The sequence below is a fragment of the Phaethon aethereus genome (assembly GCF_964289735.1).
Source record: "Phaethon aethereus genome assembly, chromosome: 2".
Taxonomy (NCBI): domain Eukaryota; kingdom Metazoa; phylum Chordata; class Aves; order Phaethontiformes; family Phaethontidae; genus Phaethon; species Phaethon aethereus.
The window spans coordinates 91811709-91829275 of NC_138582.1; the positions used below are offsets into that span (position 1 = coordinate 91811709).

Sequence of the window (17567 nt, forward strand, 5' to 3'; positions counted from 1 at the left end):
TTAATAAACCATTTGGTTTACATTTTAATAGTCCAAGTATTGGATCCCTATATTCTTTTAATTTTTTTTATTATTATTTCAATGTTTATTGAGATTTTCTTCTAGTCTGCCTTATTCCATGCAATCAGGCTGATATGGTTTCCTTAAACAAAGTAGCTTGGAGATACGAACTTTCTATAAAAACACAGCCTGTTATGTATTATATTAATAGAATTCCACAGCTGAATGAGACAGGGTTTAAAGTATTTCTGGTTCTGCTGTATAAACTCTTACAGACCAAAAAAGTAAGCACAATACAAATAGGATATAGTATATTTTCCATAACTACAAAGAAACCAACACCCCAAAATGCAGAAATCTCATATAACCTCAGTAATTCTTCGGTGCTCTATTTCATTAATTTATTACAATGCTTACATTTTTGATTTCAGTACTGAATCTTAATCTTTACTGCTGACCAGAATATCCTACAGAAAGAAAAGGGTGATCTTAAAAATGGAAGGAATAGAAACAGGAAGAAAAACGTAATGTTCATGAAATAGGAGTTATTTTCAAAAATATCTAATGCACAATGAATAGACATAAATTAGAAATAGCAGGAGAAGGAGACAAAAAAGGAGTATTTTAGTCAGGAAGTGTTCTAGACAAGAAGAAGCTAGTTTGATACGGCAATCAAAATGGCAAATGTTTGTACTCATTTCTAATAGAGATAGGAAAATATTAACGTTGTTGTTCAAAGACCTGTGTCCATTCATACAGAAAGAAGGACAATTAAAATGCAGCAATTACAGAAAAATGACTAGGATCATCAGCCCTTCATATCTGGCCTTTTCTTCACTGGCTCTTTTTGGAATCTACTTGACTTGAAAATGAGAGAGTGGGGTTGTAAACAGGATTCCAGCTGAGGACTCAGAAGTGCCTATTTTGCAAGTGAAAACTGTATATAGGCTGGTAGCCTAGCAAAGAAAAATAATGAGAGCATATGGAATTATTATCTGTAAATGCTGGCTGAGGAAGCATGTATGTATGTGGGAGGATGTTCTTAAAACAGAAAAATAATGCTGGCACAATAACAGCATATCTAATCTGGGAAACAAGATTTTTTTCTAATCACCAGAGCAGTGATTTCTTCAACTAGGAACTGTGTACCTGCTGCACCTTTTTCTTCACTAGGCTTGGTGGAAGCCAAGCAAGTTAAAAGTACATTAACAAACAAACATTCAGGAATCAGTCACAATGAGCCATATTCAGGTTTACTCTATTAACTATAGTATAGGAACTATACTTACTATAGTAAACTAATCACTTACTATAGTTAACTAATTTAAGTGTTCTATAAACCATGACATCTGTAAGGTCAAGAAAGTGATGAACAACAAAGACTGCTGATTGCTTAGGACAGCAGATCTTGGGTTAGTGAGAAGATACAAAAACGTGGGAATCTACTTCAAGTGCCCGTTGTAACAGTTTAAATACAGCTTCTGCGTGCAAGTGCTGTTTCTGACATCTGTACGTCTGGAATCATGGTGCTGTGATCTGGTAAGACTGGGTCTGTTTGCATTTCTTGTTTAATCTTGTCAAGTGTTTTTTTGTTGCTTTATTTTCTTTGAATCTTACTTCAAACTCCATCTCTCCAGCTCTTTTGAGGCTGTAGAGTATAAATCTTCATACAATCTTCAACTTGCTTATTATAAGAATGGGAAGGAATCATCTCTTCTAGTTTCTCTAAGCACTAAGATGACTTGGAAGCACTGTAGCACCTTTCTCCTGTTGTCTTACAAATTCGGTTTTAGCATCTAACCTTCCATTTTTACCAGAAATTTAAGCTACATTTTTGAAATATTGGTCTGTAAATGTAGGTACCTAAGTCTTGACATAACCTTCCATATATCTGACCTGAGCAGATAACTAGCTTCAGTGATCTAGCCTCTATTTCTGTCCATTGCCCTCCTCTAAATAATTCTTAAGTCCATTAACTGCTTTCAATTAAATTTTATAGAGGAATAAAGGTGTCAAAACCATAAATTTCATATACAATTTGGAAAAACAGTAGCTGCATAAGGCAAATAAACCTACGTTGTGCCTTGACTGTCAGCTGGCTGTTCCATAAATACACATATAACAACAACCAACCACAGTCCAGGCTGTATCTTCTCCAGCCAGTATTTAGGGAACACAAGAAGTAGCAGCATTTTGCAGTCAAGAGGATTTCAGGACAAGGGCTGGAGCAGGAAGTGTCCGGTACCATGCAGCGGGCTACGTGATGTGAGGGATAGCAGGATGCTTTGCCTTAGGGGTGAGTCAGATAGAGAGGTTATGTGGAGCGTGGAAGGAACCAGAGCTTAGCATAATAAAGGCCATAAGAACATGGCACACACATCCATAGGAAATCTGTCATTTCTGGTGATGTTGGATCTCCCTGTGGACCTTGTGGAGTATCTTTTTAGAAAAAAGGATCTGTTATGGCTTGAAATAAATTGTGTAGGTATCTGCCTTGATGATACGTGATATAGTGTGTGTATATGGAGGTATACAGAACGCGTAAATAGTGTTTTGGGGGTATTTTTTGTGCATTAGAAAGAAGTTTATACTTAAAATTCAGCAAAATATACATAAATACTTATTACCTAATGTGCAAAACCAACGCCGTTTCCGTTTTAACACAGAGTCACCAAGTGGAGCAAAAACTCTGGTGTTGATTATTAGATGCTATTAATGGTGTTGATTATGATATTAATTGAGGAAGTTGGTTGATGCTATAGGGGTACAGCGCACCAGGAGAGACAGGTTAGAGTGCAAGGCTGTTATTATTCTTAATATTATAGTATTAGCAGTCTCATTTTGAGTGCTGTAGTTTTCCTGAATTCTCTAACATTGCACTGTGTAACCTCAAGCAATACGTGTGGTTGGATTTGTTCATTACTAGGCAAGATTCTGGTGTTTGGATCTCTTCAATCTGGAGCAAAATCATGTGCTATGAACACTGCTAAGGGTAAACCCACGATTCTCTTTGTTAGTTGCCTACCAACTGCTTGCTTACTATTTTAATAATTGGTCTCTATTTCATTACTGTGTTAGGAGACAAAAATGTGACCACAGCAACCCCAGAACAGCAAGTCCACTTATAAATACAAAAAAATAATAACACACAACAGGCAGCTTATTTCTGGATAATTGTAGGTTGATCATTCAGTGTGTACACCCCAAGGTCAATTGACTTTGATCTTTGCAGAGGTTCAGTAAACTGCTCTGAAAATCAGTGAGTAGTGTGTTATATTTACAACAGGAAAGAGAACTTGGTCTGCAGGATGGATTGAAAACCATTTTACCCACTGAATTGCCAGGTATCATAACCAGCAATATGACATTAGTGGGAACTAAACTGCAATTTACAGCTGTCTTGCATAACCTAAAGCCACTTCATAAATGAGATTAACTCTGCTGTTTAAATCAGTGTTATCAAGTGAGGTAGAGGAGGGATGTTATTTCATTCTGGAGAATATCCACAGCCTGTAATTTCAATTTTTTTTCAACTTAATTACCACAGCTATAAAAGTACATTTTCAGTACAACCTTGTTACAAATATGTGTGCTAGAAAGCTGCTTCTCTCTAATGTATTCCATTTAGACACACGAAAAAGTTAGTGGTTAGCCTTAACCTATTAAAATATAAGGGATCTCACTTTCATTATTTTGGTACTGCTGTTCCACACGGTCTCGTATCAAGGTGAATTTAGCATGGTTAGAAAAGGGCCCTGAGGCACTGCCAGCCCTGACTCTCCCTGCCCAGGCCCAACGTTCCCCCATCTGCCCACAGCCCAGGACCCATGTCAGCCCCCAGGGCCGTCAGCCCCTGCCCCAGCTCCCCGCAGCCCGGCCCGGCCCGGCCCGGCCATGGGCCCTGCCAAGCCAGGCCCACCCACGGGCCCATGATCTGGCCTGGCCTTGGCCCACCCCTGTCCCCAGGGAGGTGCCCGATACCCAGGGCTGGAGCTGTGGGACTGGCCCTGGCTGCCAGGCCCTGCCGTCACCCACCCGAGGAGCCGACATCCCTCCCCTCTCTTCAAACACATTAACGCTGCTTCTTTTGTACGTGCTGCCGACATTATCAAGTATAGCTCATGGGTTGTAATACCAGAGACAAGCAATAATGAATTGGACAACTTCATGCCAACTGGATCTTCTGTTTTCATGCTGTATCCGTTTATAGTCTTATTGCAAAAGCACATTAAAGATGTCCTTAAATTCTTCCCACATGCTTTGCTAAAATAATTCCTGTGTGTGTAGCATGGGTCCAACTCAATTTTAAAACCCTGGTAAAATTTTCCTGGAGTGTTGTTTTTAAAGTGAAGCAATACTACCTGTTGGAGATGAACACAAATGCTGTAAATACATTCACTCCGGAAATAAAAAAAAAATAAGTGCTCACTGCACAAATACTTTAAGCACAGCTTTCACTTGCTTTTTCCTTTTTGTCGTGCTGGAGACACCCCATTGCCACCGCCCTTGGCACTTTTGGAGGGCTCTGCCAGAGACACTGCCGAGAAGCATGCTACCCCAGAATATGGCTAATTTGAAAACAAACCCAACAACTCTCGTTTTAAAGTAATTATGTGTGTGACTACAAGCAGAACGTCAAATACACGTAGTTAGTGCTGCAGACCTACATGGGCTTTAAATGCTTCTTCCTGGAGGCACGAAGCCTTCACTGTTTTCAGGCAGCTGTATTTGAAGGTTTTGGGCCAGGATATTTGCGGTGTACGGGGCACAAGAAAGACAGAGGCTGGACAGTTTTTATCTGACTGTAAGTCATTAAAAGCAAACCAGATGGTTCACTTAACAGTGGTATTAAAGTAAAATGAGCAAAAGTATGCCTAGGGCATAGTAAAATCTTTAATTTGTCATTCAGCCTCAGCCTTAGCCAGAGATTGATGGACGATTTCACAAAAGGGTCCAGATTAGATTCTGAATGAATCAATTTACTATAATATTAACATAGTGCAATTGCTGATGCATTTACTTTTTATTGCATAGACTTACTTCTTCACAATTTTGCTTACCTTTGGGGTATTACTCAGTTCAGTCACCAATTGAAATGAATGCCATTGAATAGCGCTGAGTTCCTATGGAAATAAAAAATCTACCTTTACGTGGAGTTCTAAAATCCTTCGGCTGAAGTAACTTTGTCTTGAGGAATGGTAATACGATACAGCCCAGCTGACATGAGCACTGTGTCCCAAGACATTTTATTCTATCTCATGACTATCTGCCATGGCCCATTTATCTGACCAGCTTTATGCAGGGGATAATGGACACTCTTTTGCAACACAGGATAGCACACAGAGTGAAGCTATAATATTTTGTATCGGCTAGGATCAGTCCTGCTGAAAGCATCTGCAGTATAATTTATATGCATATCTCACCACAGCAAACTTCCTTTGCAATGAGGTGTCTGGGTAGTGAAAAATAACTCCAACTTAAAAGGAAAAGGGAGGTTGTTATTGCTACTCATTTCATCCTCATAACAATAGTGTTAACTTTTATATACAAAACCATCAACTGTATTCTTAAGTGCATCTCGCCTCCAGGCCCTTCTTTTGGCCTCAACTTGCACCGTTTAGTTCTCCTTTAATTTTATTCCCAGTTCTTTTTTTTTTTTAACCTCATTACAGTAGCAATTTCCCCCTTCAAATAGGTCACACACACAATATATTGCTTCCAAGATAAACTAACACTGAAGAAAAAATAAAACTGATGATTGATTGTCTTTGCCTGGATAAAACTTTTCTACCAAGCAAACGGTCAAGGACAGATAACAAAATCTAAAATAATGTTTGGTTTTTTTTTTTATGTTTTCCTCACGAGTGAATGTTAAAAATTGATCATCTATGAGAAACTTTTCTAGAGATCTGCTTCTTTTTTCTAATATAGAAAACCAAACTTTTTTTTTTCCTGAAAAGAAAGGAACAAAATCCACACTATTTCGACCCAGCTACTAAGCAATTGATGCTGGTGTTTTGATCCCACAAAAATCCTGATGAAGAGCAGTTGGAGAACTATCCTAGTTTACTGAAATCAAACAGATTCTAATCATACCTTTTGACACCCTTTGTGAACCAATTTCTTGAGGCCATGCTGCTAGTGTGTCACCACACTTGTCTTGAGGTGAGACACTGCAAGTTTGCTGTTGGTTTGTTGTTTAGTTTGTAAAACTAAAGGTATTGAATTTGGAAAGGATCTTGTCAGAGGGAATGTTTATTTTCAAAAGGTAGTGCTTTTGCTGAAGGGCTAGAGATTGAACCTTTGATGAAGATCACCTCATTCTCAATATTGATGAATCATCACCTCATCATCATCAATATTGATGAGTCATTACATTGAGATATGCTTTGTCTTGATATAAACATTCACAGTGGATCTTACACAGGTGGATTAATTGTGGAGGAGGAGTGGAAATTTCATAAATTATGGACTTGAAAAAATTCACACGTTTCCATTTTTAGCTCTTTAGGTGGTCTCAGCTAGGTAAAGTGTATTATGGAAGACAATTCCCAGTAGTTCCAACATCTTTTCTAGCTTGACCTTTTTTTGTTACCTTGTTCATTGAAACCAGGTTTAATTAAAATGGTGATTAAAAACAAGTTTGGGAGTTCAGCCTGTAACAAGTCTCACAACAGCATTATTCCATGAATTAATGATTATCTGTTACTGAGAGCTGGTTTTGCCCCAGTATGATACAGACAAAGTTAAAGAGGCTTTCAAGGCAAACAAATGTTGAATTTTTGATGTGAAGCAATCATAAAAAATACAGTTTTAAAGACAAAATTCTTTTCATGCATTTTCTGTTGCAGGTTGCCTTTGAGGAAAATTATACTCAAATATTCTATTGAAATTACTTCCTGCAGTAGACTTCTAGTGTGACTTCTTAACAAGCAAGTCTAACAGATATTCATCAGAGGCTGAGGTTATATCTGGTAAATCATATAATTTCTCTAGGCCCTATGGCTGAATGTATTGGCCAACTGAATGGGACTTAGGAGACCTGAACTCTATTCCAGGTTGCAAGAATAGCCTTCTGAGAAACTTCAAGTTTCTATGCTTTGTTATCCAAAAAACAGAGCAAATTGTATTGACCACTTTTGTGAAGGGTTTTGAAATCTACTTGTGAAAAATGCTGCACACAAGCTACTTATTGGTATTCTTATTATCAAGAGAAAGGGCTCTGTGCAAAATTACATGGAATGCCCATTTTCTCCCTGAAGGAGAAAATTAAGAAGAGTGCCTCAGCACATCTGCTAACAATTAAACATCGTACAGTTCTGATATTTTGTATTATTGGACAATTTTGGAATCTGTGGTGACAAACAGTTTTGCCCTTAACGACAGACTTGTTGCATGGAGCATGTTTTCTGTAGGGACCATAGGCATATGCACACATGGTGGAGCATTGTGCCACCAAGTGGGTTGTCAGTAGGCTGCCAGCATATCATTGGTCTGGACAGAAAGTTGGAGGAAGCCCAAAATATTGACCATATGGCATGCTGGAGGTTGCCTTTTGAGCATGGTAGGGGCATAGCCAGGCACTGGTAAAGTCTATGTGAAGATTTTCCATATTCTTTCAACCTACAAAGCCTTCTCTTCTACAAAGCATGCCATCCAGCAATGCTAAGTACTTTGCCATGTAGTCAGCTAGTTGGTTTTTTTTCTAACTTGTATGCAAGAAAAGGGGAGTAAAGAGCTGGTTGAGAAAGTCCAGCTCTCCTGACTCATAAACATAAACATGTCTTTTCTATGAAATCAACAGTTTCCAGGAATCTGCTACGTAATAGATTCATTTTTTCCCATGAATGTCATCACCTATGCCCTGACTTTAGAAGATATTTTAACTTTTCATTTTTTTAACTTTTATTTTCTCTAATGTAGCAACGAAATGAATTGTAGTTGATAAGCTTTGACTTTAAGGTTAGGAGAGATAAATAAACCTTTTATCAGAGGAACATGATGATTTAATCAGTCATACCTTGTGTGTGTGCTAAGCAGCATTTCAAGAGATGTGGAAATCTCCTGGGAAAAAAAGATTATCTTTTGGGCAGCTCATGCTTTATATGCTAATTACCATCATTCTCATCTTTCTCCTGCCCCCACCATGTTTCATCTTGGTCCATGTCCCTTTAGATAGGCAACTGATCTTTTCATTGCCAGTGCTGTAATGGTCTAGTATGCCCGCCTGCTTCTGCTCTTAGTTTGCCACATCTGTGAATGCACGTCTTTATCTGCTATTTGTGTATGTACTTAGTACGTTATTGTGTTGTGCACTGTGTGGTATATTACACAAAGTCCACAGGGCATAAAAGCAGAGCACCCAGAATTTATATTCAAGCAGTGGCTGGCCTGGTCACTTTTTAATTCTTTGCTTACTGCAAGCAATTCCTGAATCCAATGTTTTTCCGCTGTAGGGTCTCACTGTCCTACATACTCCTGGGATTCCACTTAAGTAACCGGCATTTAGACCTGACTGATGTATGCTTAGCTTGGGAAAGGGATCTTCAACTTCAGTTCATGGTTTTCCTCAGGTCATTTCTTATAATATTGCACACCATTTCAACTCCAACATCAAGACACAACTTTATCAATTCACTGATTCTACTGTGGTATCTCGTTTCTGAAAAGCAATGTACAGTCTTTTGGCTGGGTATTAATAATAGTAAAGCATGTATTATGATATCAGTTAAAGTAGCTACAATTGTGTCTCAATTATTTATTGTCCTTTTTTTTTATTCCCATTTCACCACCAGCTGCATTCAGACCAGGATAAAGGAGATGGATCGTTAAAGTACATCCTTTCTGGAGATGGAGCAGGAGACCTCTTCATTATCAATGAAAACACTGGTGACATCCAGGCCACAAAGAGACTAGACAGGGAAGAAAAGCCTGTGTACATACTCCGTGCCCAGGCTATAAACAGAAGGACTGGAAGACCAGTGGAACCAGAATCAGAGTTCATCATTAAGATCCATGATATCAATGACAATGAGCCAATGTTTACGAAGGACGTTTACAATGCCAGCATTCCTGAAATGTCAGATGTTGGTAGGTGCTAACTAATAACTGATTTTAGTGTCTGGTCTGGGTTCTTTCTGCGGAGTTAATGAAGGCCCCAAAGTTTACAGGCACTGAATACAGACATCCGCTGTTGGAGTCTGGATTAAAAGCACCTCAACCGTTTAAAAGAAAATAACTCCAGGAAAATAGTGATAACAGTTTGCTGGAATCAGAGGTGTCAGCTGAAGGAAACCCACTCCCTCTGTTGTACCACAAAAAATACAAGTTAATACAATCTAGTTTAGCTCACAGTGAAGGTGAGTTGAGCTAAGCTGTGTTGCGTGACACCTGTCAGCTTTAATATGCTTTGTTAACATGATTTTGCAGCAGTGTAATACTATAGTAATCCATGGTCACCTAAGTGTTTCTGTACCACCCCTAGATCTCTTCACCAACCCTTGCTTAGTTCAGGAAGGTTAAAAAAAATTGAAAAGGGCAGGTGCAGAAGTGATTGTATGCAATTCAGGAGCGAAAACTGCCACCTGAGTCAACTCATCACTGATTCTGAGACATGCCATTAACTTTCTATGACCTTTATTGCTCTTCTCATGCAAAAGAAAAAAGTCTAAAAGTCCATTGAAGTCCATTGAAACCTTTCTATTGATTTAAAATGTATCAGGCTGTAAGAATCAATCAAGAAAAGAAAAAAAAAAAACTTCCTTGAAATGTGATTTTAAGACTGGATCTTTTCCAGAGAAGCTGACAGGTTTTGATTCTTTGTCTCTGAATCTTAGGGAGGTCATTTTGATTTCTTTGTCAGAGAGTGATAGATGGTTGAACTACAAGAAGCACATTTCTAATCTGGAATAATATCCAGGGAGAGAAGCATTAATTAATCATAATCAAGAATGAGATTAAAATAAAGCTCAAGCAATATGAAAATAAAGACTTTGGGGCATAGTCTCTCCTCTCATTCATGGGATTTGTCACATGGATGAAACCTCATCTGGTGAAGAAATAACCTAATATTCACATTTTAATATGTGAAGTGAATACTTTATTCACAAACCTGTTTTAAATTACAAAACCTAAGCTCATTTTTTATGTTCGTTAACACTTTGCCTAGGATTCAACACTATTTCTTTCTCTAGAAGACACATGAAAAAACAGATTTACATTCCTATGTCAAACACCTCACAAGCACAAGTAAATTTGCAAAAGTATATTCTTGACCTAGATTCAAATTCTGAATGCCTTCAATATCTGGGCAAAGGTGGGTTTCTGGTTTCTTCATAAGAAATATGATGAAGGATCTATACATCCAATCAATAACTGTGCATTTTAATGAACTGAGAATAAGCCAACTATAATTTTGGTTTTGTATCTATGTCTTTTAGGAGCAGAGAAACTTCTACAAAACAAGACTATCGTTAACTTTTTGCCAGAAGTTTGACCTGAACTGGAACTATGCTTTTTCTACATCATAAACTGTCTTGGCCAGGCAAAAAAAAACTGTGGATTTTTATTTTCTTTAATTTATCATTGCAGGTACCTTTGTTGTGCAAGTCACTGCAACTGATGCCGATGATCCTACATATGGGAACAGTGCTAAAGTTGTCTACAGCATTCTCCAGGGACAACCGTATTTCTCCGTCGAATCTGAGACAGGTCAGGGGACCTTATCTGTCATTCTATGACAATGTCTGTAATTCAAAATGACATGCTAAACCAAGCTAGGACATATTAGACAAAAGCTTCAAAGAGATTGCATCTTAGTGCAAAATCTGACAAACTTAATAGAGCGATACATCCGTAAACATGACACCTACATTATTTTAATCTTACCAGCAAAGTCTAATAAATACAATTAGTACTGGATGTGAACCAGTTTTCAATCATTTTTAACAAGCAGTGGGGATGGACACTGCCACGGATGCTTAAATTAAACCAAACAGGTTGGCTTTCAGAAGAAAACAAGAAACAGGTGGGTGTGGAACAAAGTGCTTAAATCTCATAGATCTTCATAATGCCTAAATTAAGACTGAGGGTTTGTTCAGGTGGGGTTTTTTCCTCCTTCTGCTTCTCCAAAACTTGTTTAAAGTAATTATAATTTTTTTACATCTGCAAGACATCACTTTAATGCTAATTTTATGAAAGAAATCTTAATTAAGAATAATGATAGAAGAGGTAAAATTGGCTGTTGCACTACACTAGAAGATCACAAATATAATCCCAAACTTCTGAGTTTTGTTTTTGGAAGATGTTTAAATTATACACAGTGACTGGGATTTTTTATGGGATGAATAACACACAGCTTTGGAACCTGTACATGTAAAACATATGAATTCTAGCTGACTGAATCTGCTGTACCATTGACTATCTGACTACATAGATAGTCTCTTCCCAAGATTTATAACAAAATTCTTCAACAAGAAACAAAGGATCTCAAGAAACTCCGTAAATGGGAACATCTACTGTGATAGGTTTCTGGAAGCTGGAAGTCAGTTCTCAGCATCTTTACATGAAAGAAATGGATTATCCCAGCCAATTAATAAGGTTTTAGCATTGTTTCTTAAGTAAATCTTAAAGACTCAGGCAGGGAAAAGGAGGGAGAGATTAGATGTCTCAAAGAAAATCCTGAAGTGAAAAAATGTACATAATTCTGAAAAGAGCCAAGATCAAAGGGAGCTTCCCTTCAAGCATAAGGTATTAGATAGTACAAGTAAGGATTTTTGTACTGATGCACTCATTCTGACTTGGACAGTACACTATGTGCTCTCTATCTAGAGTTATAATAAGGATAATGTAGCTGGGAGTTCACCAGTAATAATCTTCAAGCAAGAGGGTTGTATGGGGCACAGAGGGGAAGCAAGGTAAACCACAGGCTCCTTCTTCCTGCCACGGAAATCAATTGTATAACTCCTAGAGTGAAATAAGTCTCTGTCAAAGCTGCTGTGAATTTTGCAATTGATTTCAGTACTTGAATTTCACCCCTTTTGCCTACAAAGGAGTTGGTTCTTAGCCTTAAGAGACCCAGTGAGAATGCAAACATTTTTCTTCATGGTAAGGCTGAATGACTGAATTTCAATAGGAGTTGGGCTCATAACTGATATTTGTGCCTTTGAAGAAGGAAGTGACTGGCAAAGTCACGTCAATCAATGTATAAACAGAAATAGATATATTGGGCATGCTTGGATGCTCACAATTTTCTTAATTAATTTATCTTCTCCCATTTAATGCTGTTGTACTGTCTCTTTAATGATGTCTTGCTGAAGTTAACTTTTCTCTTTTTTTTACCACTTCTGTCAAAACAAAAATATTGACAGAATATGAGAGAAAAGATGGAGCATGTTATAATGAACAAAGAGCCTTTTTCCAGTTCAGTGAGAGATTTTAGCATAGAACTGAAAGGGGGTAAATAGTTACATAAAATAACACTGCTCACAAATATATAGAACATCTTTCTGAGGATGTCACTAATATTATGTCTGTCACATAGGCAGCATCCCGAGATAAGATATGACAAGTCTGTAATTTAATGTGCCATCTCATAACAGTAAGTATTTGTACTGGGCAAAGTTTACTTATTACACAGAGATTGTTTTGTTCTTTAGGCTGTGGGATTTTTTTTAATAAGAATTTCCATCAAAGTCAGTACCTTACTTGTGAATTCCCCTTCTTTAATTTTAATGTTTTCAGGCATTATTAAAACGGCTTTGCTAAACATGGACCGTGAAAACAGGGAGCAATACCAAGTGGTCATCCAGGCTAAGGACATGGGAGGCCAGATGGGTGGATTATCAGGAACCACCACCGTGAACATCACATTGACGGATGTAAACGACAATCCACCTCGCTTCCCCCAGAGTATGGAATATTTACGTTCTGTGTCTTTACAGTAAAATGGACAAAAATTGATTAATTTTTTTTGTCTCAGATATTTTTTCTACTGTCATGAACTTACTGAGTATCAGACTTCCTTTAAGAAAGGAAAAGAGGACACACAGGCAAGCAACGGGATCATGCTAAGATTAATTTCAATAACTTGGAAACATATGTTTAATATTTTTACCCCAGTTGCAGTAGATAGTCTAAAAGGTGGATTAATGTATAGAAATATTATTTTTCCTGACCATTAAATAGTATTGACTTATATAATCTATATTTCTTGATCAATATTATTTCTATTAGATCCTGTGGTTGACTACGTTTTAAGATAGCTGTTCTAATCTAACATATTTAAGTTTTGAAACATATTTATTTAAGTATGTAAAATAATCCCAAGAGCAATTCTATCAAAATGAATACATACACCCAGGAAGCATTTGCCTCAGTGGATTTTCCCATATTCTTTACATACAGAAACAAAGGCGCATACATAAATGTACGAGATATTTCTGCCTGTTTTCCTTCCCCTGTCTCTGATCATTTGGTAGATATCTGTGTGATATTAAAGGGAATGAGTTGGACCAGATTTCTTAGAAAGTAATTTCTATTAATGACCATTCACGGCCATAAGTGATTCAAAGTGGTTTATCTTTCATTGACTTCTCTTTCCCTCTCCTCTCTTCCTCCCTTCCTCCCTGCCTTTCTGCCTTCCTTTCCTCTTGCCTTCCTTCCTTCCTTTTCTGCCTTCTTTCTCTCTCTCTCTTTCTTCTTTTTTGTTTTGTCTAACCACTGGTCTGTGTGTGATGTGTGTGTATCACAGTGTCAGTGTGTGTCAAAGTCAAAAGCAGCTGTTAGAGAAAATAATTGCAACTATCAGACAAATCAGCAAGCTTTGGCAGTTAAGCCACTGGGAAAGTTATTGGAAGCAACTTGTCATTTAAGTTCAAAGTCTGTTCTTAGCTGTGGGCAAAGTGTTTCCATTTAAATAGAGCAACTTAAGAGAAAGTATAGCACTCTGCCTCCAATGAGTTAATTATACATCTCTGGATATAAGTGTCTTCAATATAAAAGCCAAAGATACAGCTTCATAATGCCAACATTCCCCAAGTAGAATTTTTTCAGAGAAGAATTCAATATAGCACATTATTAATAGGCATTTGGACTGGATTTGGTTTTAGTGTTACTAAGCTGCATTGGCCTCTGGCTGTTCTTAATATTTGTCTTTTGGCTTGAAGATATTTCTCATATACAATTTTGATATGGCCAACAGAGACCCTGCTAATGTTTAGAAAGGGGCATATGTTGCTAAAGATACATGTATGTAGGAAAACAAAATGCCCATCCTTCATGCTAGAAAATACACAGAAAAATAAGTTACCTTTCATCCACATGAAAGTAAGGAAGAAGCTGAAGGCTGTTGCCACAGGAAGGCCTGAAGATACAGTGACTTGCTAACTCATCTGTACATGTCCAGCATGGACAGTGCGCTCGGAGATGGTGTCCAAAGCACCATGAGACTGGTTAACAAAATTTCCTTCTCTGTCTGCTGTAGGCACATACCAATTCAGAGCTCCTGAGTCTACGCCACCTGACTCACCAGTTGGGAGGATAAAAGCTAATGATGCTGATGTGGATGAAAACGCAGAGATTGAATACAGCATCACTGAGGGGGATGGATATGACATGTTTGGAATTACGACAGACAAGGACACACAGGAAGGAATTATAACTGTCAAAAAGGTACACATCTTAACACACTTAATTCCAGCCACTGAAATACCAGTCAAAACTTTATCTATCACATATTTGTTTTTCCATTTTCAGTGCAACACATGGTGTTTGTTAATTTGAATGTTACCTATTAGGAATCTCTACATTAACTATGTAAAGTTTCTTTTATTCAAGTAATTAAGATCCTTCCTCTTATACCCTCCTTTACTAAACCAATGCACATACTCTGAGGGACCTGAGAGAGTAAATAATCTATGGAGCTAGATAGGACTGAGAAAAATTCTGCAGTCTGAATGTATTCACAGAATAATTCAAGGAAGCACCATTCAACTGTGATTTTGTCCCTATGATGCCTACAGGGTTTGTTCACTTACTAGAGAGGTGCTGTGTTAAGACCACATAATCAATATCACATTGCCTATTTTGTACTATCAATCAGAACATGTTGAGTTGTATAGCTCTACTGTATTAAAGTACATAGACTTTTTTTTATTCACATTTTATAAAAATGTAATTAATAAGTCCATCAGCATGTTTTTTCTTTAGAAAAAAAATCACAGCGCCTTGCTAGATCACAGTAGGCATCATCTACTAGGTTGCACATTGGCTGTCAGAAAAGGTTTGAGAAATATTGTTTACAGTGGGTTATCAGGCAAGCTTGATAAGGTTACAGATATCATCCTCCATCAGTTCAAGTTCAGTCATCACTAGATAGACATTCTGTAGATTTTCCAAACATGCACTTGCTTGTTGATATCAGTACGACACCTGTCATTACTTGTTTTTTAAGAGATGCCTTCCAGGGGCTGATTATGATATCAGTCTAACTCTGTTTGCATTTCTGTCTGCTGCTGATAGAAGCTGTGAATCTTCTACAACATAATGGAAAAAGGGGGTGACTACTCTCTCCCCACGTTTCTCTAAGTACTGAAACAAAGAGTCGCTAAACACTGCTTCCGCATACTTTTAACAGAGTATGATATAGTCATAGCCTATCATAAAATCATGTTTTCATTGATGGGTGGTCCTGGATATCCAGATACCAGATGTCACAGTGTTTCATTTTGGTAATGGAATGCCAATATTTTAACAAGCAGCTCCTAGAAAATCTTCTCCTCTTTAGTGTCTGGTGCTTAGGGGCAAGGAATAGACAAGAAAATATCAAAATGCCAAAAATGACAGAATAAAAAGGATGAAGAGTTAAGGCTATATGAGAAGGAAAGATTAATTGGTGTTTAAGAGTTCCAGGCATAGAATTCCCTGAAAAAATGTTGGGTTTTTTTTCTATAACATATCATCAGTGGCATAAAGCTCTGTCTTTCTCCTTTCTGCTGGCATTTTAATTCTAGATCAGGCTCCTGTTATGTAGCACAGGCATCCTCCCATTCATTTGGCTGCAATCCACAGCAGTCCCCACAGACCTCTCAAACTTTTTCTTTCTCTTCCTAGGCATTGGATTTTGAAAATAAAAACCTGTATATTCTGAAAGTGGAAGCTACCAATACTCATGTGGACCCTCGATTCCTCTACCTGGGGCCATTCAAGGACTCAGCTACAGTCAGAATTCAGGTGGAGGATGTAGATGAACCCCCTGTGTTCAGCAGACCAGCATATATAATGGAAGTGAAAGAAGATGTTCCAATAAACAGTGTAATAGGAACAGTAACCGCTCAGGATCCAGATGCTGCCAAGAACCCTGTCAAGTAAGCATAAACTATTTCAGCTTGTGTGTAAATTTTTTACTGCTTTAATTTTGCTTTTTTCATGTCAGCACACAAAAAAATAACTTCTAGCAATGAAATTGTTCAGGTATGCTTAAATATGGAGTATTGTAGATGGTAAATGATCTCTCACACTTGAGAATATCTATGCACATGTGATTGTGTTTTCATGGCTTTTGTATCTCGAATTACATCCTGAATCTTCTTCAGTAACTAATGTTTGTGGTTGTTCCTACCATGGAAGAATTTACTGCGAAAAGAACACTAAGAAGATATTAGTATTGTCCTTCCACCTTTAACATTTTCCAGCATAGTGCAGTGCATCCTCTTGCCTATATGACAGGAGAGGATTCAGCAGCCCTTTCTGTTCCCATCTGTCCAAACCTGCTTAACAAAGGTCACACTTACCTTCTCTAAACTGCAAGTAGCCTTAAAAGCAGCTCATGTGCACACACAGACTCTGATCTCACTTATAGCAGTGTAAGGTTAGTAAAGTAAGAATCAGTCTCATGGACTTCATAAATTACACTTGCCATGAATCAATGAACTAGTCTTAGAGGAAGTGGAAGCAATATTAAAGTTGGAGCAGCCAAATCTAAGCCTCCATTTTTTGTAAATTAACAGGTACACTGTTTCAGTACATTTGAAAACATACTGGAGTACTTCAGTCATATTGGATAGACAATAAAAGAACTTTTAAATAGTTATGTGCTTTAATTAAAGTGCATTGCTACTGACAAGGCAGTAAGAGAAGGAAATGAAAAAACAGCAATATTAAATCCAGGTCAATTTTCAGCATGTCTCTGGGTTGGGCTCCTTGGAAATGCAATAGTAGTCTTAAGATCAAAATAGAACAAAGCAGGTTTAATAAAAATCTAATCCATCAATACTTTGCACTTCTGCAAACAACTGTCTTGTCTTTCATCAAGGTATCTTACAAAGTTTGTGAAGCATGAGTGTATTTTAAGCTCTCATCCTGTCTTGTGAGAAGGGTAAATATTATAATCTTAATTTCCTAGATGTAGAACTAAATTTAAAGCATTTCTGGCAGAAACCCTCTCTGTCTTCAGTTTATACGCAATGTCCTGCACATGAATTCTTGTTCAAGACTAAGCCTTCTAATTTTAATTAATGTTTGCTTTCATTGTATCACAACATGCAACAATTACCTGGAGCTCTGGACTA

The 17567-nt window shown here is 37.6% G+C and overlaps 1 protein-coding gene across 1 annotated transcript in view; it reads left to right on the plus strand.

Moving 5' to 3' along the window:
- The window catches only part of LOC309417779 (cadherin-6), a gene marked incomplete at its 5' end in the record, with an annotated part of 48452 nt that overhangs the window by 15349 nt on the left and 15536 nt on the right, over positions 1-17567 (plus strand). The window contains 5 exons of the mRNA XM_082015326.1: positions 8796-9090; positions 10591-10710; positions 12742-12909; positions 14483-14670; positions 16111-16364. Coding sequence (XP_081871452.1) covers positions 8796-9090; positions 10591-10710; positions 12742-12909; positions 14483-14670; positions 16111-16364 — 1025 coding nt within the window. The remainder of the gene's footprint in view (positions 1-8795; positions 9091-10590; positions 10711-12741; positions 12910-14482; positions 14671-16110; positions 16365-17567) is intronic.